Raw genomic sequence first — 24,306 nt, forward strand, 5'->3', positions numbered from 1 at the left:
AACGATATATTTAACAAAAGTGGAACAAAAGTTTTTATAAATTCATGGCACGCCAAAAGTACCTTAGAGGAGACTAAGTCTTAAGGCAACAAATTAACAACGAGTAGATACAGAACTGTTTCAAAAAATGTTTCAAAAAGACATTGTTGAAGCCTTTACAACCATAAGCTGTCAACGGAATAGATTGTGACTGCTTAGTTTAGAGAATTTTCATATCAATGAGCCTTCATTACAAAGAGACTATGCAAAAACGATGACAAGAAAGACCACAATTGATGGAACCAGTCACAATTTTCTTTAAAGAAATCGGAAACTACATTGCGTCATAGTCACAAAAAAACCATCAGCTGCAACAAAATTTTTTGTTAACACAATTTTTGTTTGCTCCGCCATAAGTGGACGAGAGATGTCTTTTATAGGTCTGAGGTAAAACTTGTCAAAGCGAAAAACCGAATGGTGCAGAGTTCAAAAGGTCAATCAAATTTTTCAAATTGAGAAACTTCATAGTCGTTAATACCACTAGCAGTCATCTGAAATCATTTCATACGATTGGTTATGACTTCTTGAAAAGAGGCCACTGAGACCTGTTGTTATCCACAAAATCGTACGCTACTCACTAAGAACTTTCTATAGGTACACATGCGTTTCTTTTCAAACTTTATGTGACTTGTTATCAATGTGATGATCGGACAAGGCTACAAAAATAACTTTCAAAAGGGGCAAATGTCCAAAAATGAAAAGAATAGTTTTTTAGAACTCCTGGTATCGAAGCATGAAGCCAATAATTAAAAAAAAACCTGGGAATTTTTTTTGCTCCCTTGAAGAAAATGTTATTTGTGTTTACTGTTTGATCCCTTGAAGAGAATGTGATTTGTGCTTACTGACACTAAGCAACAGGTTGACAGAATTTCGGAATAATTTGGCAAAACTCAAAAGTAAACTTACATTTTCTTAAAAGAATTTAATTCAAAAACATCAGAGCCATTTGTTGTCAAATTAACGTGTTGTATTGGTTCAAGTATTCCCTTTAGAGAAGCCCTCTGGATCTTTATTTTTTGTTGCGCAGTCTTTTGACTGAAGAAAGGACAACAACTGCGGTCAAAACAAAAAAATTCTGTTGAAGAAAACATTTTGTTGAAGTCACAGAAACCATAAAATGCTCTCTGGAATGATAATGAGGGCCTATTTTTGACAAAAAAGTGAGTAGGTAGTAGTTGAATTTGGATTGAATTTTTTTTTGGCCTGTAAAAACATAGAAAAAGCCTTAAAAATTTGATAAATTATTTTTTGATGCCATTTTTGATGTAAAAAAGCCAAATTTTGAAAAAAAAACTTTTAGCTAAAACTGTCGGTTCAGATGCATCAGTAGCCCTCCTTTGGACCTCTAGGTGAAAAGAATAGCACTATTATTCACAAAAATTCAAAATTTTTGCTATATTTACGAAAAATAACGGATATCATTCCAATGTTCACAAATCTTTGAACCTCGATAACTGCCCAGAAAAAACGAAATTCAGAAAAATCTCTTTGTTTCCTTATTATACGCTGAATCAAATTTGACTGAACAAAAAACCACTATATAGAATCGGATCGGAACAAAAACTGAATGTTGTCAAACAAATGTTATAACGTGTTCAAAATTGTAAAACAAAACGAAACACTAAAATAGCTTTCCACGAACATCAAAATGTTTTTCATTGTAATTGGAAGTATAAGCAGTTCTAGAAAATCACTAAAAGCCAGAAGGCAATGAGTGTTTTTGGCCCAAGAACAAGGTGAATTGAGTGAAATCTAAAAATTTAATTTGACAATTAGACTGAAGAACATATTTTTTCTATGACACTTTAAAAAGTTGCTTAAAGCTCTTCTGAAAAGTCTAGAGTGTGCTTAATTTTTTTTCTTGGCATAATTTGGTTAAAAAGAGATATTTTCTGTCATTAAATCGAACATTTTGTGTCAGTTTTTAGTGGTAACAGTGAATAATGCAAAGTCAGCCACATTTAGCAAGAATAAACTAATCTGAAACACTCTTTGAACTTATTTTTTTTATTGAGAATGATTGACAAATTCAAAATACTTTTGCAAAATAGAATTTGGGCAACAATTTCCTCAAAAGAAGCTGATTAGGCGCCATTTTTCCTCAAAAAGCTGAATTCTCAATATTTCGCCAAATGTGGCAAATGTTGTCGGGTCGTTTTTTGATGCTAAACATATTATCAACACCATTATACCAAAAGATTCAAAATATTTTACCAGAATATTGAAAAAATGAAGTTGAAGTACAAAAAAGGGAAAAAATGGTGAAAATCAGCCAAATATTTTACAACACGGAGGCTGTTGGTGGCAGAGCAAATCAGCGCTGAATGAGTGTAGAGACATTCTGTTTTTTAGGATGGCCAGTACTCTGTTCATAGCACAATTTACACTGGCCAGTCTTGATTTTTGAGTAAAATTCACTTCATAGAAATAATATATTCGGCTTAACTCCCGTCAACAAAGGTTCCTTGATATTTGATTCGAACCTCCACGTGGTTTTTTGTAACATTTAATTCGCGTAGCTAAATGGGCTTTGTGGTACTTTCATACAAACTAGCTAATGTATAAGTAGTGTGTACACTACTATAATAATTACCAGTTATCAGCTACAAAAGTATGACATTATTTTGCTCAGACTTATTTCTGAGCTATGAGTAATTTTCCTACTACATAGGATAAATTTAGTCTGAGCGAGCTCTGTGACCTCAAAATGAACATAATGTAGAAAAACTGCACATAATGAAACTGAAAACTTTCTGGAGTTGCAATGTTTCAGAATTGAATGAAATTTTTACGCTTGGAATGTGCTGGTTCAGCGCTGAAATGCTCTGAGACTCATGTCCGGGAACACTCTCAACCTCGATAACTTCTCATTAAAAAATGGAAAAATTTCGTAACCCTAGGTCTAAACCTGGGATTGACAACTGAGAACATGAGCTGCAATATTAACGTTGTTCAGATACAGTTATAGAGGAGCCACAATTATAATTGATGGAGAAAAGGTTAAAAAATATTCGGCATTTCAATATCCCCGTAGCTCAACTTAGTTTGCAATTTAGTCTTATTCACGCGCGCAGTGAAAACAATTTTTGTTGCTCATTTTTCTCAGCTTTTTCTGAGGGTTTTTTTTGAGGTTTTTTCAATCTAAAGTGCTCGGATTGTATTTGGACTCTTTTTTCAAAAATTTTTCACATTTTTGGACCTTTTGATGTCGCTGAGAAGCTAAGTGTGAGGAACGATTTTAATTACACTGGATTATTAAAAAACAAGTGGTGGAACGGGAGTAACTTTAAATCGTGAAATTTTTCAAGTTATTCTCAAGTTTATCAATGTCTTTTAAATTGGAAAAAAATAGTGATTGAACAATTTTCTTAAGAGAAAGTTTTTTTTTCCACGTGCAGCAAATTGAATATTCCTATGACTCTTTCTGGGTTTGATTTTTTTGCAAATGCAACTAAGGTAATACAAATGTTCCAAGTATATTTAGGAATGCAGTTTTTGTGAACCTAAGGCAATTAGAGCTCAGAGCTGAGGGAACTTGCGCCTGAGGCTATGTTCCAATTGCCGAAAGATTCCTATAACCATTTTCAAAATCGGTTAGTTCTAAAAATTTTTGCGTTAGGTGTCAGAATAGGGTAGAGTGATAATTCATTTTGACACAGTAAAACGCGAAAAACACCTCTCTGATTATGTATTGGTTTGAAAAGAATATCAGTAGTTGGAATCGCTAACAAATTGCTAGTTTATCAGTTCTTCTGGTAAGAACATCAACCGCAAATTGACTTGCAAAATAAAAAAAAATAAAAAGTTGAGTAACCCGGGCTTGAAATATGTTTTTTCAAGAGGCTTGACCAAACGCATATTATGAATTTTAAATAAAAACTTGTTAAAACTTGTTAAATAAAACTTGTATAAATAAAACACGCTATCTCTCACACTTTGCATCGTCGTCTGATTAAGAGTCGTAAAAAGAAAAAAAATAGCACGACAAGTCCTGAAATACAATTCAAAGAATTGAATGAAAAACTTAAAAGTACTCTACCTGACCAGCAGATCAATTGAACAAAGCCAGCCAAAACATAAACAAAATCATCTAAAAAATTGAGAAACTTAAACAATCAGACAAAGTAAACAAAAAATAGTCATTACAAAAACTCTTGAAGCTTTTTTTATACCTTAGGCAAAATTTCATCCCTTTAAAAATGCATGTTTCAAAAATATGTTTAAGACCAAATTTTGTTTTTGAAATTGGTCGAGTATTATATCTGCAAGACCCCAAAAAAATTCATTGGCCCTTGAAGATCGATTAACTTGAAAATGACCAAAAAATTTTAAAAAATCAATTGCAAACTTTAATGAAATGTTGCAAAAAACCGTGATATTAATATTTTCAGAATCATTTTCCTGTCTCTAGGGGCTACTCAGTAAGCCAATTTCAAGCCTTAAAAAATTCATTGGCAATAGTTTTTAGAAATAGAAAAATTCAAAAAAATAGAAATTTGTTCTATTAAAATGTTGAAAGCCATTCAAATGCCCCAAGCAAGTAATTAATATCATGTTATCGAACACTGGATGAGGTTACCTTGTTAGTGAGACAAGAAAAGTGAATAAAAGACAAATGTTTTGAAACTAAAAAAATTGCATATTTTACCAAAAAAAATTCTCAAATTCGAAGGGTTAAATTTTTGAAAAACAAATCCATTGAAACTAAAAACAATGCCGTAACTTTTTATCAGACCATGGAATAAGTTTTCTGGCTTTTGAGAATGGAAAAAAAATCAAAAATCGACAAAACTTTAGAAAACCTTAAAAAATTGCAGATTTGTCAAAAAAAAAGCTGAAATTTGAGACATTAAAATGTTGAAAACCAATCCATTGTTACTAGAAACTATTCAATGCCCTATTATCAAACCCTAATGGAGATTTCCTGGCCCCTGAAGCAGGAAAAAGTCAGAAACTGACAAAAATTTTCAAAAAAACTTGAAAAAAATAGCAAAAATTAGTATCATTTTGCGTGTTTGTGTTTGTAGTACCAAAACATATAGCTCATAAAAGGGTCATAACAAGTAATTTTGTCTCGCGAAAGGCCTTCATCAACTTTCAAAAACTTCAACCTAAGACTAATCAAACAAAAAAACTCAACAAAATCACTAAAAACATGAAAAATTGCACCATTATGAGCCCGAAAACTCCTAAAAATGACCTTTTAACCTTGAATTAAGGCCATCCCAGCAGCAGCACCACTCTAAGCACTTGAACGACTACTAAAGCCCACTTTGGGCCTCTAATGAAACTTAATGCCCGCTGGGCTTTAACTGTTTATCCCGTCTTGAAAGATCAAAGTCATTGAAAAACGTGTGAACACATCTTAAAAAAAACACAGCGCCCCAATACAATTCAAATTCTTTGAACTGTAAAAATATGAACAAAGCGCGCGCAATGGTTTCTTGCAGGAGGAATTTCTCAGCTTAGACGTGAAGCTCAGCTCTTTTAGTATTTTTTAAAGATAAACTAGTCTATGTTTTCAAAAAAGTATTGGTGCATTTTTGTATTTTGCCCGTTTTTGTTAATCTTTCTGTTGTCTTATGTTAATTTTCCTATTGTCTGACAGTTCTTATGATTAGAAATTGTTTTTTACGAAGAGTTGTAGTTGTTGTAGTGAAATTGTTATATATCTTTCATTTGTTAATAATTTTTTCAATCAGTCCATGGTGTAGTTGTGCAGTTTATGTGCAGTTTAACTTTAAATACTATGATGAGTTTATAGATTTCAGAATACAACCAAGTGTATGGATGACTTTTTCGTTAAAAAATGTGAAAAAAACATTGTTTTTTTTAAAAAAATTTTCAATCTCTTCTGATTATTTGTTTGTTGGGTCTTTTTTTGTTTGTGTTGGGTCATTTGCTTTGCTGACCACCAGACGCTAGTTTTTGACCAATTGTAGACGGGAATCTTTTGTTCTTGCAATTTTTAGATTGCAAGTCAGGACTTGTCCTGCTATTTTTCTCTGAAATGAGGATTAGTTCCAATTTGCGGCAATTTTTTATTTAATTTGCAAATTTGAGCATTCGAAATTATATGCGCTTATTGTTGCTAATATTGCACATGATCCAGTACATTTTTCTGATAAGGATAAAGTTACCTGCAACTTGTTGGAAAATGATTATATAGCTTGAATGGTCCGTTCTGCTTCCTGATTGGTTAGATTGAAGTGAAGAAACCCAATTTCTGCTCCCGTAATCGCATTGGATAAAATTGTTTTCCGTTAATTGAAACCCAACTATTAAAACATCTTTCAATCGCTCGTAACTTTCTTTGAATTTTTGCAATATTTTACGTTCCTCTGGGCTCCAGGTGAGAAAAAGTGCTGGGACTAGAATAAATTTCACTGATTTTATCGCGACTTCTTCGACTTCAGTTATGGTTGTGATAAGGCTTCCATTGGAACCCATATCAAGGGAACAGCATCTGTCATAGAGAGTTGGCATTAGGAAGTTTGATTCCAAACGAAGTTTGTGAAATTCTTCGGGCGAACCCATTTCCTTGTGAAACTCATACTGAAATTTAGTACAAGCGTCGAGCCACGATTTTTTTCGAAGACTATAACAACTGTCGGTATAAATGTTTATTGCCTGTTGTAGCTTGCTTAAATTCGTTCGTATTGATAAATAGTTTTTTTCACCGCTTGCGTTTAATTTTCCCACAGAAGATATTAACTGTGCAACGTTCAAAAGCTCTCTAAACTCAAAGGGCAAAGAGATTTTTGATTTGCCTTTCAGAAACTTTTTGCAAAAATTAGATATTTTATCATATTTTTGCATTTTAAGACAGACTTCCAGATACGTTTTAGCTATATCCACATTAGCAAATTCCAGTGACCCCATTACTGTCGTGAAGCAGTTTTCTTCAAAGTTTGAAAGTAATTCTTCCCCAAATTTTTGTTTAATTTCCTCATCTTCAGTTCGCTGGAACAGCGTGTACGTGGCGTGAATTAGAAAAATGAAATATCTGTGATGTTTCGCAGCTGAATTTTCGTTTTCTTGCATTTTGAGCCATTCGGTTTTTACAGCCTCAATTATCTGTTCAATGTATTTAATTTCATGAGTTGTGAAAAACGATTTAGGGGTGTTTAAACGTACAACCGCTTGATACTGCCAAGCGACCGTTTTCATAACAAGATTCGGCTCGTTTTCAAGCATCTTGTTTGCAATCCAGTCAGTTTGCATGACGTCATCTTTCTCAATCGACATTTCAATCATTTGATGGAAAAAATTGACAAAGCAGAATTTGACGAAAGAAAAACTATGATGCTGAGGAAAATTATCAAACGTTTCTTTCAGCTCTGTCATTTTTTTGTTTTTATTATCCACTTCCCCGAAACGTGAAAATACGGATAAGTATACACGTTCGAAATAAACATGTGCACAGAAACAGTAAATTGAGTTCATGTCGCAGTTTTTACTGTAATTTTTTGAAGTTCGGTACAAATTTTTTATGACTCTTAAGACGTTGTTGTTCTGTTGCAACAACAAAATTCGCATTTTGATAGTAAAATATTTGAGAGCAGGATGAAGCACGTGATCTTCAAGCTTGCTTTTCTCAATCGACATTTGCATCTTTTCTGCCACGTCCAGGTAAGTTTTTCCAAGCTTTTCCCCATTTTCGTCCAGCAATCTCATCTGGTCTGCACATAGAGCCAGATGAACGTTGTCCAGAAACAGAAGAACTGGAATAAGCTCTGAATGAAATTGATCCTGCAATTCGTTAGAAGAAATTTCAGGGTCACCTGAAAAACAATACATTTGTAGCTCGGATTGAACCAGCTGTTGCCCACGAACGGGTGCTCGTACTGTGATATTGGACTAGTACCGGAATCGAACCAACTTTTCCTACTTTCAATCACAGTGTGCTAACCATTACATCAATTCTCTAGAACTTGGTCCTCTCTTAACTCAATCTCCAGTTCTTTCTTGTGCCTTCACAATTCAATTCTCCAACCAACTTCTGCTCGATGAAGCAGAGCTTCTTGACAAACTGTCAATATTATCTTTGGCACAATTTACAATAGGTTGTTCTCTCTCAACCTTCTAACATGGGTTCCAACACCTTCTATTGAATGCATATCTCCAAAATCATAACAGTTTTGGGCTGTCCGATCTTCTTGGTTGAACATTTTGGTAATGTTTTCATTTAAAATCTAGTACCCCATTTCGATTTGAGGCTACTGTTGATTGTAACAGACCAGATTATTACTCTTTTATAAAGAAATTTCAAATTCATAGACATATTCCTCTAGGACATACTCCGAAGTTGTTGTTTGTATATACATACTCCGAATATTGTTCCAGTCAAAACTTCAATTTATCATAAAACGAGATTACTCAAAAAACTTGCACTTAACTCAAAATTGCTAAATAAAGCAATATACAAAAGTAAATATTTAATGCCAAGCATAGAATGTATACTAAACTCGATTTCACAAAACATGATCACCGGTTGAACATATTTGCGGCATTTACAGGTGCATACAAGTTTAACACAGGTCTGAAAAAGATTAACCGATATGCTGGCAGAAAATCAAAGTGCCCGGGATTACACTTTAGTCGGACTTCAGAAAACATGCTGTTTCTTAGAAGGCATCGACACTAAGCAGAGGTATTAAATCGGACAACCCGAGATATATTTAATAATGTTGGGAAAAACTAAATAAAGCTGGTCTTGTATAAACAGATCCAAATGTCATTTTGCAAAAACATTCACTGTCTTCGTTACAAATTTCTACAAACTGCAATCTCAACCATTGAATTGAAAACATCAGCCATTTTTGAAACCAAAGCACCCCAAAAGCAACTGCCTTCATTCTGGGAAGTGTCTACAATCTTAGTGGTTTCACACCAAACTTCGTTCTATTTTGTCACCTTTTACCAACATTAGCAATCAACATTTTTTAAAATGGACCGAAGTTCCTCAAAATCATTTTGATTATATTAAAGATTTGCAAACGCAACAGAACACACCCATTGTATTCCAAATCTGGAGACGCTTGTGCGATGCTTGTGCGAAATGAGAGCTTCGAGAACGGGATCAGGAACAGTTTTAGAACAGAAAACTCTTGAAGGATGGCAAACATTAGCATTCGCATGAAGGTTTTAAAATTATAGAGTAAAACGATAGAGTTTAAATGAACTTTAAAGTTTTGGTCTTTTTTGGTCCTTGCAATATTTCGACTAAAATTTCTCTGGACAACTATTTAAATTTTGTAAGAGATCGTAGAGCATCCTTTTCCGTTTTGAAAGAATATCGTTCAAACAAATCTTTCAAGCAAATCTTAAAACTGTCGTTTGACACGTTGGGTAAATTGTTCACTACCAATTGATTTTCGCATTGAGCGTATCCCAGGAATCAGGATAGGCTAGCATATTACATTACGCGACCGCCAAAATCGAAAATCAAAAAATCACAACCAATTACGACGAGGAGCTTCTCCTAGTTGTAAGACCACGTCTTTACATACAACAAAGTCCAATGACAAAAATTCTCCAATCAATAAAATAAGCAAAGTTCAAGCGTTGTCTGCCATCAGTCGCCGTATAAAACCAGTTGAAAAGTTGTGATCTATAGCAAAAGACATGGAATCAAACACAATGACAACACAACCAGCCTTCCACATTGCATACCAAGCGACATTTGATTCGACTCAAACAACGACACGTCACTGTAACAAAAAACTGGGATAATCCTAAGATCCGGAAATCAAACTGTCATGGCAGGAAAAACTTGAAAAAAAAACATCAATCATTTTTTCACAATGGCCTTCCTCGCATTCCCTCAATACAAAAGATGACATCTGAAGTAAATCAGAGGTTTTGTATTACAAGATGATAATGATGATAAAGATTTCAGTAGGTTAGTCCAAATTTCGTTCAATTTAAATGAATCTCCTTGCAAAATCAGCCTAATTTGTGTGGATCAACCAGTTCCGACCCCAAAAGGCAATGCTAGAATCAGTTCATTCAACGCATCCGGGCAGCTAGGTTAAAATTTCTTTGTCTTTATACGCACTGTCGCTGCTTCAAGTGCACCAGGATGGTTTAAAAATATATCTTAAAACTTCAAAGCATACTTGATATTAAGCTTAGAGCAGTAAGATTCGAGAGTTCCAAAAACTTCTGTCGAACAAGAGGGCAAAGGTGCTTCTTGCTGAAATGAATGACGTAATACAACCTGGCTTAACGGTAACAAAGTCATCAGCAGGCCTTTCAATAATTATGGAATCCGGAAAAAATCTTGTGAAAAAAATGATAGATGGTGACATTGTCAAGTTTGTCCCAAAGGCTGAGTGATATATCAACCTCTGGCCGAGATTAGCATATCAATAAACAACAGAAAGAAAAATCCCAAAACGCAGCAACAGTGGGAACAAAAGCGTGTACAAACAAAAATCAGACATCGTCAGCGTGATACGACTTCAGTAGTTTCATCTGCAAACTGTGACAACTGAAGAGCTATGACAGTTCGTAAGCCGAAAAAAACCAAGACGCAAAATCGGAAAAGACCATTGACAAACCCTGTTCTCCTCAAACTTCTCCGCTGACCTCAATGCAAACGTCATCTTCAGAAGTGAAAAATGAAAACGCAAGGAGGAACATAATTTAGGAGAACTTTTGGAACAGGCAACAGTTTCAATAAAAAAAATTATACAAAAGCAACATAAATTGCAAATTCTACCACCCTACCGTCAAGATCTTGTCATTGGACAAGTTCCTCCCCCCCCCCCAGACCAGACCTTAGAATTTGATACGCCGATTATACCTACCACGACTAGGAATAGGAACGTGAAATATCGGTGTGGGATGCAGGCAAAGAATTCTGAAATCCACCATTAGGTATTCTGAAACTCAAACAAACGTCATTTTATGCAGTGAACTTTTTTTCTTGATTATAGTTAAACAAAAATCAAAACAAATTATTTCTTTTTACTTTCGTTCAAGAATTACAATGCTTAAAGCAATTCGCATCATATGTACTGCGCATTTGCATTGCATTTTCAGTTTACAATTCATTTCTGATCACCCTATGCGAAAACGGCGAACGCAAAGGAAGCCGAAATAAAAGTAAGCCGTCAGAAAAGGAAGCCGAAAGTTATTTAATAGTTATGTAATCTATCAGAAATAATACATTGTTAGCCGTTACAATCAATACTGCGAGTAGTATTATAGTGCATATTCTATTCCAATGCACCAAAGAAACAAAAATGTCAATTTTTACAGAATTAGTGGGTACAGGCCTCGGCAGACCGCTGTCCATGGCCATGCCTCTCATCCGCTGTTGGATGTAATCCGGAAACCGAGGGCCGGTTATCACGGCCCAGCGGCTCGCCAGCGGCAACTTAAATTACGAGTATCCCAAAATTTTGCGGCTTACTTGAACTCATTTTCAAAATTCGGCTTGCTTGCCTTATTTTGAAAATAACGTGCAATGAATCTCATATTGGCTAAGTTATCCCAATTACTAATTTCAATTCTGTAAAGTCAACGCAATTCTCATTATATTGAAAATGGATCCTCTGCATTTAAGCTATAATTCTGCAATAAATAATATTTTAAATTATCTAATAAAAATTATATTAATATTCAAAAAATCAATTTCTTCTCCTGTCCTCTTGATTTGGTTGCGTGACTTTATCACTTTATATTTCTTGATCTATTGTGCTATGTGTTGCCATGCCAAAACGAGAAATTCTTTTTTGTTCCGGCCGCTCTTGAGGGGGGAGGAACTATATACTCAAATGGGTTTTTTTTGTTCAGTCAATTTTGGCCGATCGATATATTCATCGAAGAGAGTTGAGACTGGTATCATTAGAAAGCTTGTCCAGTGTAGAATGAGGAATAAAGAAGATTTTTTTGATTTTCGTTTTTGGCAGGGAGATATCGAGGTTTGAACTTTCTAGAAAATAGAGTGAATTCCGTTGATTTCATTCACCTTTTTTCAGAAGTTTTGACTAAAATTTCGCCAAATTTGATAAAATTTAATAAATTTTTTAACGAAAATGTTGTTGATTTTACGCTTGAAGACAAAATATATTGTCAGCTATTTTCATTGAAATTTTTTTGTCACAAATTCCGGCTAAATATTCACTCTTTAGTCCACTCTGATTAATTTTGCAGTAAGTGCACACCCAAACACCACTAACACAATCTTTGTAGACTGAAAAGGGGGCTAATTTCAATTCAACTTCCGTTGAGAGTGCTCTGTAGTTAAAACTTTGCGTTTTTTGCTAACTTTATTCGTTGATTATCAAAAACGCAGCATCTACTTTTGATTTTTTAACTATCAAAATATCTATATCAATGACATTCAAAAAATTAAATAATCCTAATGGACAATAAGCATTAGCAGGACTGGTTCTGTACCAATCTTGGACCGTTACAAACTAAAAATAATTCGGATTGTCGTCAGTCGGTTTTTTATGAAAAAAATTCGATCTTTTTTATATTAATTAAAAAACAGAACATTTCAAATCAAAGCCCACTAGTGATAGTTCCTATTGGTTTCCTAATTAGCTCAAAATTATTTTTATCTGGTTGATTGCTTGAAAGCTTATGGTCGTTTTGACTTGAAAAGTATTTGATTTTTAAATAAAATATGGCTTATTGAACTTTGCCTCCATTTTTCTCTTAATTTGGTCAACTTGTAGCTTAGTGTCAGCAATCAAAGAATGCTCCTTCTTTCTGCTGAAATCGAATTGAGTCTTTAATGCGGTTTCACGCCTTAAGTTATGGTGTTCTGGCTTCGCTATTACTAGATTTCACACTTTTTTTTGAATTTATAGCAGTTTGCCCCCTTTTTCATTTTTTCTAGTTTTGTCAAAATATCACGTTATTGTCAGTTCTTATATCACATTTTTCGCGTTGCCAATAACGCACAATAGATAATATTTAAATCCTTAACGATGTAGATTGTGGTTCTTTACCGCTTCGACAGTACTTTCTCGAAGAATTTAATTTATTTTTTAAATTTTGTCTTTAACTGTCGTTTTTACTTTGTCTTTTTAGTCAAATATAATTTCCTGTACAATGACCCGGTTTGATTGGCTTTTCCTGGAACAGTAGATGAGCCGATGTTTGGATATTAGAAGATAATAAATGGCTTTCATGACTTTGAAAACAATTGTTTTCCAAAATGAAAAAAAAAAACATTTCAACTTCGCAATTTTGTTCCTTTTATTGTTACCTGGTCTCGTTAATTAAAGGTTAAAGATGACTTTATTTTTGTCAATGGAATATGTCGAAAGGGGTTGGTGTCGAAATTATTCAAATTTTTCATTTTGTATTTAGTGGCTTTTATGTCTTTGGAAATAAATTATTTTCGAAAAAAACAAGTTTTAAATAATTTTGCATTTTTTTCATTTTTGTCTAATAGTTGCTGATTTTCATTTAACAGCGGCCAGATAATACATTAATGGTGTTCGACAAAGGTGCAATTGAATATATTTTGGGTGCCAAACTATGGCTTTACGGCTTCCAAAGCATTTTCTGGCAAGTTTCAATTGAACTTTCTAGAAAATAGAGTGAATTCCGTTGAGTTCATTCACCTTTTTTCAGAAGTTTTGACTAAAATTTTGCCAAATTTGATAAAATTTAATAAATTTTTTAACGAAAATGTTGTTGATTTTACGCTTGAAGACAAAATATATTGTCAGCTATTATCATTGATTTTTTTTGTCACAAATTCCGGCTAAATATTCACTCTTTAGTCCACTCTGATTAAATTTGCAGTAAGTGCACACCCAAACACCGCTAACACAATATTTGTAGACTGAAAAGGGGGCTAATTTCAATTCAACTTCCGTTGAGAGTGCTCTGTAGTTAAAACTTTGCGTTTTTTGCTAACTTTGTTCGTTCATTATCAAAAACGCAGCATTTACTTTTGATTTTTTAACTATCAAACTATCTATATCAATGACATTCAAAAAATTAAATAATCCTAATGGACAATCATTATTAGCAGCACTAGTTCTCTACCAATCTTGGACCGTTACAAACTAAAAATAATTCGGAGTGTCGTCAGTCGGTTTTTTATGAAAAAAATTCGATCTTTTTTGTATTAATTAAAAAACAGAACATTTCGAATCAAAGCCCACTAGTGATAGTTCCTATTGGTTCCCTAATTAGCTCAAAATTATTTTCATCTGGCTGATTGCTTGAAAGCTTATGGTCGTTTTGACTTGAAAAGTATTTGATTTTTAAATAAAATATGGCTTATTGAACTTTGACTCCATTTTTCTCTTAATTTGGTCAACTTGTAGCTTAGTATCAGCAATCAAAGAATGCTCCTTCTTTCTGCTGAAATCGAATTTAGTCTTTAGTGCGGTTTCACGCCTTAAGTTATGGTGTTCTGGCTTCGCTATTACTAGATTTCACACTTGTTTTTGAATTTTTAGGTGTTTGCCCCCTTTTCATGTTTTCTAGTTTTGTCAAAATATCACGTTATTGTCAGTTCTTATATCACATTTTTCGCGTTGCCAATAACGCACAATAGATATTATTTAAATCTTTAACGATGTAGATTGTGGTTCTTTACCGCTTCGACAGTACTTTCTCGAAGAATTTAATTTATTTTTTAAATTTTGTCTTTAACTGTCGTTTTTACTTTGTCTTTTTAGTCAAATTTAATTTCCTGTACAATGACCCGGTTTGATTGGCTTTTCCTGGAAGAGTAAATTAGCCGATGTTTGGATATAAGAAGATAATTAATGGCTTTCATGACTTTGAAAACAATTGTTTTTCAAAATGAAAAAAAAAACATTTCAACTTCGCAATTTTGTTCCGTTTATTTTTACCTGGTCTCGTTAATTAAAGGTTAAAGATGACTTTATTTTTGTCAATGGAATATGTCGAAAGGGGTTGGTGTCGAAATTATTCAAAGTTTTCATTTTGTATTTAGTGGCTTTTATGTCTTTGGAAATAAATTATTTTCGAAAAAAAACAAGTTGTAAATAATTTTGCATTTTTTTCATTTTTGTCTAATAGTTGCTGATTTTTATTTAACAGCGGCCAGATAATACATTATTGGTGTTCGACAAAGGTGCAGTTGAATATATTTTGGGTGCCAAATTATGGCTTTACGGCTTCCAAAGCATTTTCTGGCAAGTTTTAATTGAACTTTCTAGAAAATAGAGTGAATTCCGTTGAGTTCATTCACCTTTTTTCAGAAGTTTCGACTAAAATTTCGCCAAATTTGATAAAATTTAATAATTTTTTTAACGAAAATGTTGTTGATTTTACGCCTGAAGACAAAATATATTGTCAGCTATTTTCATTGAAATTTTTTTGTCACAAATTCCGGCTAAATATTCACTCTTTAGTCCACTCTGATTAATTTTGCAGTAAGTGCACACCCAAACACCACTAACACAATCTGTGTAGACTGAAAAAGGGGCTAATTTCAATTCAATCTCCGTTGAGAGTGCTCTGTAGTTAAAACTTTGCGTTTTTTGCTAACTTTATTCGTTGATTATCAAAAACGCAGCATCTACTTTTGATTTTTTAACTATCAAAATATCTATATCAATGACATTCAAAAAATTAAACAATCCCAATGGACAATCAGCATTAGCAGGACTAGTTCTGTACCAATCTTGGAACGTTACAAACTAAAAATAATTCGGATTGTCGTCAGTCGGTTTTTTATGAAAAAAATTCTTTTTTATATTAATTAAAAAACAGAACATTTCAAATCAAAGCCCACTAGTGATAGTTCCTATTGGTTTCCTAATTAGCTCAAAAAAAATTTTTTATCTGGTTGATTGCTTGAAAGCTTATGGTCGTTTTGACTTGAAAAGTATTTGATTTTTAAATAAAATATGGCTTATTGAACTTTGCCTCCAGTTTTCTCTTAATTTGGTCAACTTGTAGCTTAGTGCCAGCAATCAAAGAATGCTCCTTCTTTCTGCTGAAATCGAATTGAGTCTTTAATGCGGTTTCACGCCTTAAGTTATGGTGTTCTGGCTTCGCTATTACTAGATTTCACACTTTTTTTTTGAATTTTTAGGTGTTTGCCCCCTTTTTCATTTTTTCTAGTTTTGTCAAAATATCACGTTGTTGTCAGTTCTTATATCACATTTTTCGCGTTGCCAATAACGCACAATAAATATTATTTAAATCCTTAACGATGTAGATTGTGGTTCTTTACCGCTTCGACAGTACTTTCTCGAAGAATTTAATTTATTTTTTAAATTTTGTCTTTAACTGTCGTTTTTACTTTGTCTTTTTAGTCAAATTTAAATTCCTGTACAATGACCCGGTTTGATTGGCTTTTCCTGGAAGAGTAAATGAGCCGATGTTTGGATATAAGAAGATAATTATTGGCTTTCATGACTTTGAAAACAATTGTTTTCCAAAACGAAAAAAAAACATTTCAACTTCGCAATTTTGTTCCTTTTATTGTTACCTGGTCTCGTTAATTAAAGGTTAAAGATGACTTTATTTTTGTCAATGGAATATGTCGAAAGGGGTTGGTGTCGAACTTATTCAAATTTTTCATTTTGCATTTAATGGCTTTTATGTCTTTGGAAATAAATTATTTTCGAAAAAAACAAGTTTTAAATAATTTTGCATTTTTTTTCGTTTTTGTCTAATAGTTGCTGATTTTCATTTAACAGCGGCCAGATAATACATTATTGGTGTACGACGAATGTGCAATCGAACATATTTTTGGGGGCCAAAGTATGGCTTTACGGCTTTTAAAGCGTTTTCTAGCAGGTTTTAATTGATTTTTAGTTTGTTGTCTATTTGTTGTTCTTTGAATTCCCTTCTATAGAAGCATTGGTTATTGTAAACCTATGGGATATTTTAGTTGATTCCTAATGGTTTTCATTACCTTAAAATGAAATGTTTTTTAAAAAAAAATCAGCGAATTTTCAAACTTTAAAGTTTCTGTTCTTTTTTGTCTAATTGTTACCAAGCTTTATTATGAACTGGTGAAAAACCATTTTTTGCTGGTGAATTAAAAGTTATTTTGTTTATTTTCAGTTTTATTCTGACGCTATTTTGACTTTGTTATTACGTTTTGTTTTTTAAGTCTTTTGATGTAATTACTGATTGTTGTTGTTGTTTGATTTTGCCGTTCGTCTTCGCTGGCTTTCTTAATATCGACATATCTCATCAATCTAATGCATCATTTTTTACTCCACTGAGTTATTTGCTTTGGAGGCTATCTTTTTGTTCATACACCAGTTTTTTTTGAAAAATACTTGAATTTTTGTGTTTTTCCATCTGTTACTCATTTGGTAGACAATTATGCCAAAATTGTGGATGAGCGGGGTCGGAACCTTATGTGCGATTGCACATTACCGAGCCGCCTTGTTGTTAAATCACATTTAAAACTAGTGAAAAAGAGGGAAGGTAGCTCATTATGACATTATTTTTGTGCTTAATTGTCGTAACCTCTACTGTTCTTAATAACATCATCATTTTACCAGATCACACAGTGATTCGCATTTATTGACTGCAATCATATAGTTCCCACATCTTGACACAAGGACCATGTAACCGCCAAGTCTCGGTCATCATATTTTGAAAAAAAATTGGATGTTTCGTTGCCAATGTTATGAGCGTAGTATCTAATTTTACAAAATCCACTACGAATCTCTCTGCAAAGACGATTGTACTACGAATAGAAAAATAAATTAATATTGATTAATGTTTTCTGTCATTCTTATCCATATGATAATTATTTTTTTTAAACAAGCAGAGAATAAGAATAGGATACAAGATAAGAAGGAATAATTAAGCAGCAGATAACTCTAAAGAAACTGCTACTTTTAAATACCAAAATTGGATATTAGTATACCGGTCCGAGGCATTTAGCCAAAATTGTGTTAGATCACCGGTAACTAGCTTTGACAAGTCGGAAAATTCACCTAAATTTTCTTACATAATTTTGCGTTGAATGCGTTGAATTTATGTCTTTATATTCAACGCAAAATTATGTAAGAAACAAGCGGCGAATTTTCCGACTTGTCAACGCTAGATACAGCTAATCTTGCATAATATTGCGTTGAAATTAGTGTAGATCTTACATAATCTTGCGTTTAATTTAGCGTTGATATTACATAAAATCAACGCGTAGACTTCTGTGTATGGGGCTTGAACTACTGCTCTCCTGCTTTCTTGTCGCCTCTTCTCCTACTGTCTCACAGTACTTTATTTAGGATAAGAATATTTGACATTTAAGAAGATAATTATTGCTCCGAACTCACTTGTGGGGGAGGAAATATATACTCAAATGGCTATTTTTATTCAGTCAATTTTTCAGTCAACCCATCGATATAATCATCTTAGAGGGTTGTGAGTGGTACCATTAAAAAGCCCGTCCTGCGTAGAATATGGGATAAATATTTGAGTTTCGTTTCCTAGATTGAGTTATCATGTTTTGAACTTTTGTGAATATGAGACCGAATTGCGTTATTTTTATTCACATTTTGCGGAATTTTGCCTAAAATTTTGCTTTCTTTCCTAAAATATTTTGCCTAAAATATTTTTTTCACTTTCTTTCTCAATAATGACCGAGCCAATCAATCTAATCAATCTAATCGAATTTATCCAAAATTGTGTTAGATCAGCGGTAACTAGAGGTGACAAGTTCTTAATTTGGCCAACTTGTAGCTTAGTGTTACCAGAGAAGGAATGCTTCTTCAACCTCTTCTTTCTACTGTTTTAAAATTTAATGTTTTTTGCAGTTCGTGATTTGTTATGGATTTCCGCCTTTGATATTACTAATTTTCACAATTCTTATTTATTTTTTAGCATTGGCCCACTTTCAAGATGTTTTCTCGTTTTGTCACATTATCACATTGTTGACAGTTCACATATAATTTTATCGGTGTTCAAAATAGGGCACAATTTAACACATAAAAGTCTTCAAAGTCATAGATTATAGTATTAACGGCTCGGACATCCCTTTCTCGAAGAATTCAAATGAATTTTTACATTTGTCTTTAACTGTCGCTATTACCATGTCTTTTTAGTCGTATGAAAATTATTGGATAAAGACAAGTCTCATTGACTTTTTATGGAGCAATAAATGAGCATATATTCTGATTTGAATAGATAGCTGATGGTTTTCATGACTTTAAAAACAATTCATTTTTAAAAAAGCACTTTTTAAATTCGAGTTTTTGTTCGTTTGTCTCTTTGTTACCTAGTCTTTTTAAATACAGGTCAGTAGTAATAGGGTGAGCAAGTCTCCCCGGGGGGGTGTAGACCCCATGTATTAAGATAGGGTATAGGAGTAATTTTTGAGAGAGGGTCTACACTAATGTATTAAGATAGGGTATAGGCGGCGTACATGTTTTAAGATTAGTAATAGCGGCCGCCACGTATTAAGATTAGTAATAGCGGCCGCCACGTATTAAGATTAGTAATAGCGGCCGCCACGTATTAAGATTAGTTATAGCGGCCGCCACGTATTAAGATTAGGAATATCCTCCGCAATGTATTAAGATTGGGGATAAATCTAGGGGTGTTCCAGGGGGTGAGTAGTAAGGTGGGAGCAGATCAGGGTGATTTTTCGGAGCCACTTGTCACGTGATTTTAGAGGTCGTTTAGGTATTAGCAGGGAATTATACATGCAGCGCGCAGGGAATTGCACAGTCAGCGCGTACGTACAGGCGGGGAATTATACATGCAGCGCGCAGGGAATTGTACAGTCAGCGCGTACGTACAGGCGGGGAATTGTACAGGCAGCGCGCATTAACGGATAATTTCCCTCGCAGTAAACTTCAACATTTTTTGGTTTAACCACAGCAATGTATTAAGATTAGGTATAGCCGCCGCGATGTATTAAGATTAGGTATAGCCGCCGCAATGTATTAAGATTAGGTATAGCCGCCGCAATGTATTAAGATTAGGTATAGCCGCCGCAATGTATTAAGATTAAGTATAGCCGCCGCAATGTATTAAGATTAGGTATAGCCGCCGCAATGTATTAAGATTAGGTATAGCCGCAGCAATGTATTAAGATTAGGTATAGCCGCCGCAATGTATTAAGATTAGGTATAGCCGCCGCAATGTATTAAGATTAGGTATAGCCGTCGCAATGTATTAAGGTCAGTTATATCCACTAAAAATGAGAAAATTGAAAATTTTTAAAAGAATGAATTATGAAGGTACAAAAAGACAGACACAGTATTAATCAAGTACATTATAAGTAATTTTAAACACAACAGAGAGCGCTCACAATACAAAAATTGATTCAATAAATTACAAGTTCAGGGGTACAGTATGAATTCCATCAGATAACACTTTTCGTTTAGGATAAAAATATGAGAGTCCTTTCTTTGTTTGTTCATAGGTAGCGACGCAGTGGTTGATTGTCCGAAATCCTCTATTTGTAGATGTTAAATTGATGATTTCTTCCATCACTCGCCAATATTTTTCCAATGGTCCATCTCCGGTCTCTTCCAATGTTCGTTTGTTCAGTCCTTTGCTGCTGAATTTGTACTTATCCGATTTGGCATCGTAGCAACAATATGTTTTGCTACAGAGACAAATCATTTCAGTACATCTAAATTCTTCCTTGAACAGACCTGGTTCACGCTTATCGTACTTTTTATGTTTATCACAACAAGTTCTAGGGAAGAAATTTTGTACAGCATCAGCTTTGAAAGAATCATCACAATCGTGTTCCCTCAGAGTTTCCCAATCTGCTTTTTTAGATGGACGAATGCAATCGTACAAATTATTGTGCGCTAGAGCTAAGTATAAGGAGTCAGTGTCCATTTCTAACTCTTCGAACGTGTCGACATCGCAAAATTTATCAAAAAAATTGTAATAAAGCTTCAACATACGTAATTTTGCGTACTGAAGTATAAAAAAGCCTACTATTATCGGTTCACGGTGCTCAATTTTTGATTTTAAAAGTTCAACTTCGTATAGTTCTTTTGACACACTGTTAAGTCTCTTAAACAATTTCCCGTTGATAGCTTTGTGTGTCTTTTTATCGTTCAAGTATTTTGTCTCTGTATGTCTGCTTCTGTCCATGATTTGGTAACCATAGGAACTATTCCCTAACAATTTCATTGTTTCTGCTACAACGCTTGATTCAGGATTTTCATCTCCAACTCTTCTAGCATCAACAACCGATTGGACAAAATTGTTGAAGCATTTTTTGGGTGTGTACTGAACGAAACGATAAATTTTGGTGCATTTTAGCCCAAGACTAAGGTAAAAATTGAGTAATGGTGTTATGACTGTTCCATTCTCCAACTTGAAGCTTGAAATTAACATGCGTTGCGGTTGCTTGAGTAAATCGTTATCAATTGCATAATCCCTCATATAATCACCAAAATCTGCTTGACTAACATTATAGTTTTTAAAGATTGGTGGAAAGTTCGAGAATTTGTATTTCAACCCATCTGGAACTTCGAGATCACACTGAACGTAACCAAATAGTTTATCTTCTCTTATCTTTGTAAGTAGAGATTCTTGAGTCAGAGGTAGCTTGAATGGGAAATTGTTTCTCACGTGAATTTTTACAGATTCATCACCTTTGACAGTTTCCCACCAGTTACATTCCCATATCTCAACAACTTTATATCCTTTGTTTCGCAAATAGTCTCGTCTTAGTTCATCGTATTCCCGTTTCTTTAATCCTTTCTGAGTCTCTTCCTCTGACATGCTTGCTCTTGCTTCCTGACATGCACAAAAGTGAAAGTAACAACCCATTGCTTCAAAAATAGTTTTACAGTGAGCACAAAATCCGTCTACATTAAAACAATCAATCTTTCTCTGAGTTCCAGTTGTGTAGTAGCTTTCAATAGTGCAGTTAGGACGTTGAGATTGTAGGTACGACATAACCATGTTCTCAAATTTCCTCGATTTATTTTGTCTAGCTTTAAACTTCTGAGAGTCTGAATCAAACTCCCATCTAGTGTAAAGCCCAGTGGGCATTTCTTGACACATTGAGAAGGGGTAAAGTTGACTATACCCACAATTGATTTGCAGATGTTTTCTGTGTTTCGAATGTAGGTTTGATCCACAATTGCTTTTCTAGTAAACACAATAGAGGGACCACCGGTAATATCTTCGCGTATTTTATCATGTAAATCTTTGTCTGCTTCAACGAAAGGATAGAATTTACTATTAGTTGATTTGTGTAGACAAATATTTGCTAAATTAGGTAGTGTGCAACCCAGTTTTAACATTTCAATCCCTTTGTTATGATAGAATTCCATCATTTTCTGCATCGCTTCTAGTGTCGGGACAACATCTTTGTTATTATACCACCTGACAAAGTCTTGAAAAGTTGTCATTTGTTCGTGCTCCCACACACTTTCCAGGTAATTGTAGTTGTCGAATCCCGAGGGCGGCACTACCTTCAACCTAAGTTTTTTCAGAGCTTCCTGTTGGGAAAGTCCACTATTTAACAATTTTGTGAAATCCGTAAATTCTTTTTCCAAGGGATTGTGATCTCTCAACTTACTAAAGAAACATTCGTAAGGGGGTAGGAAAGTTACATCCAATTTGTTTGGTGAGTCGAACCATTCATAAGGGAAAAACCCTTTGGTCTCATTTGTCTTGTAAGCTTTGAGGAACGAATCTAGTGATGTTGCTCCACCAAGAATGTTTAGAATATCGAGAAACTGAACATCGCCAAATTTAAAGGATACAAAATGATTAGCTTTTTTAATAACCGTTGGTTGAATATCGCGCTCGTGAATGAGGTAGGGTAGTAAATAAGACTTGATAAGATTCAGATCATATTTCCCGCTGTTGAATCCAAATACAGGTAAAATGCTGACATAACGTTCAAAATGTTTTTGTAGTTCGAGAAGTTGATTTTTCTGAATTTGGAGGAATTGAGTCGACATATCAATTTCTTCTTCTTCGATATATTGAAATTCAAACATTGGAGTACTCTCATCTTTCCTTCCATTTAGCTTCTCGAAAATAGAACTTACTCTGTTTTTAATTGCATTTTCAATTGAGGAAAATTTTGGCAACATTTCTGCTTTACTTCTGCTAGCTAGTTCTTCTAATGCTTCAACAAAAGATACAATCAGTGTCTTGGGGTCTCTGTTGCAAAGGAAAATAGGTTCTTGTAATAAATTAGAGGAAATTGACACAGATATTGGTTCATGTTTTCCTATCCAAGTAGTTGTATTGGTATCTTTTAGTTCATTAGATGGAACGCAGATTGATTCAAAGTCAAATACAGCCAAGTTTTTGAACAGTTTTTCTTCTTCCTCATATCCAATTCCAAAACCGTCAAGTTTATCGAACAAAGTTTCTCTCAAAGTGTAAACACTCTTCGGATAAATGTGCTGTATCCTATCTTTACAAGATTTCACGTGACGGTGGAAATTACCAGCACGCTTAATAAAGGTATCACAATTAGGACAGCGGAATCGTTTGAAAAACGTGTTGATATCATCAACATAGCAAATGTGGTTGTTGTAGCGCAGTAGATTAATGTTGTTCTCGTACATCTCAATACTTCTTCTGGCAAGTTCACCTACAAAATCCCCGTCCTCAATGTCAATGTCATAAATGAAAATGTTGTGTTTTATAGCATTTTCAACAAACACTAGGTGATCCATTGACACTCCTCTAAAGTTAATTGCGTCATGACCAGACTCGTGGAGAAAGTCACTGAAGAACTTAGCTGCGTTTGTTTCCAGCTCAGCTGATCCATACAAGTGAACAGCCACAGCTCTAAACAAGCAAAGGTAGTCCTTGTAGGTTTCTCCGTATCCATTCGTAACAAGACAATTTACATCGTTTCTCCTCAACAACTGTTCAGGTATAACAGCATCTAAACATCCCATTGGGATATTGTTGAGAAGAGCACAGAAAACTGTTACATTCGTAGTTAGTGCATACCGCCATTTTGTGTTTGCCCTTTCTTGAGCACAAAACTCAATCAAATCCAATTTCTCTACTCTATCCTGAAGTGAGACTAAGTCTCCCTTAGAACAAAGTAAATGAGACTTCTCAAAGAAGGTGTTGTTCTCATGAGCATAAAAGTATCGGTATTCGTCTGTGTCAACATTTCGTAAAATAAATCCCAGGGATAAATTTATTTTTGCAGCACAGTTAAGCTTTTCAAACACTTCCTTCAGTTTTTCATTAATTTCGCTGGGATCAAGTCTCGACAATTTAAAATTGAATACTCTATGTCTCCCATTCTCCATCTCAGTATTGTCAAAGAAGTGTTGACAGGCACTAAGTTCCTGCTGTAACTGTTCGTTGTTCCTATCCAATTCT

The 24,306-nt window shown here is 34.1% G+C and overlaps 1 protein-coding gene across 1 annotated transcript in view; it reads right to left on the reverse strand.

Moving 5' to 3' along the window:
• The window catches only part of LOC142345990 (uncharacterized), a 65,097-nt gene that overhangs the window by 23,107 nt on the left and 17,684 nt on the right, over positions 1-24,306 (reverse strand). The window contains exon 2 of the mRNA XM_075398459.1: positions 6,180-7,823. Within this exon, the coding sequence (XP_075254574.1) occupies positions 6,180-7,823 (1,644 nt within the window). The remainder of the gene's footprint in view (positions 1-6,179; positions 7,824-24,306) is intronic.

Source organism: Convolutriloba macropyga, chromosome 9, assembly GCF_964194025.1.
Source record: "Convolutriloba macropyga chromosome 9, txConMacr16.3, whole genome shotgun sequence".
In the NCBI taxonomy this organism is placed as follows: Eukaryota; Metazoa; Xenacoelomorpha; order Acoela; family Convolutidae; genus Convolutriloba; species Convolutriloba macropyga.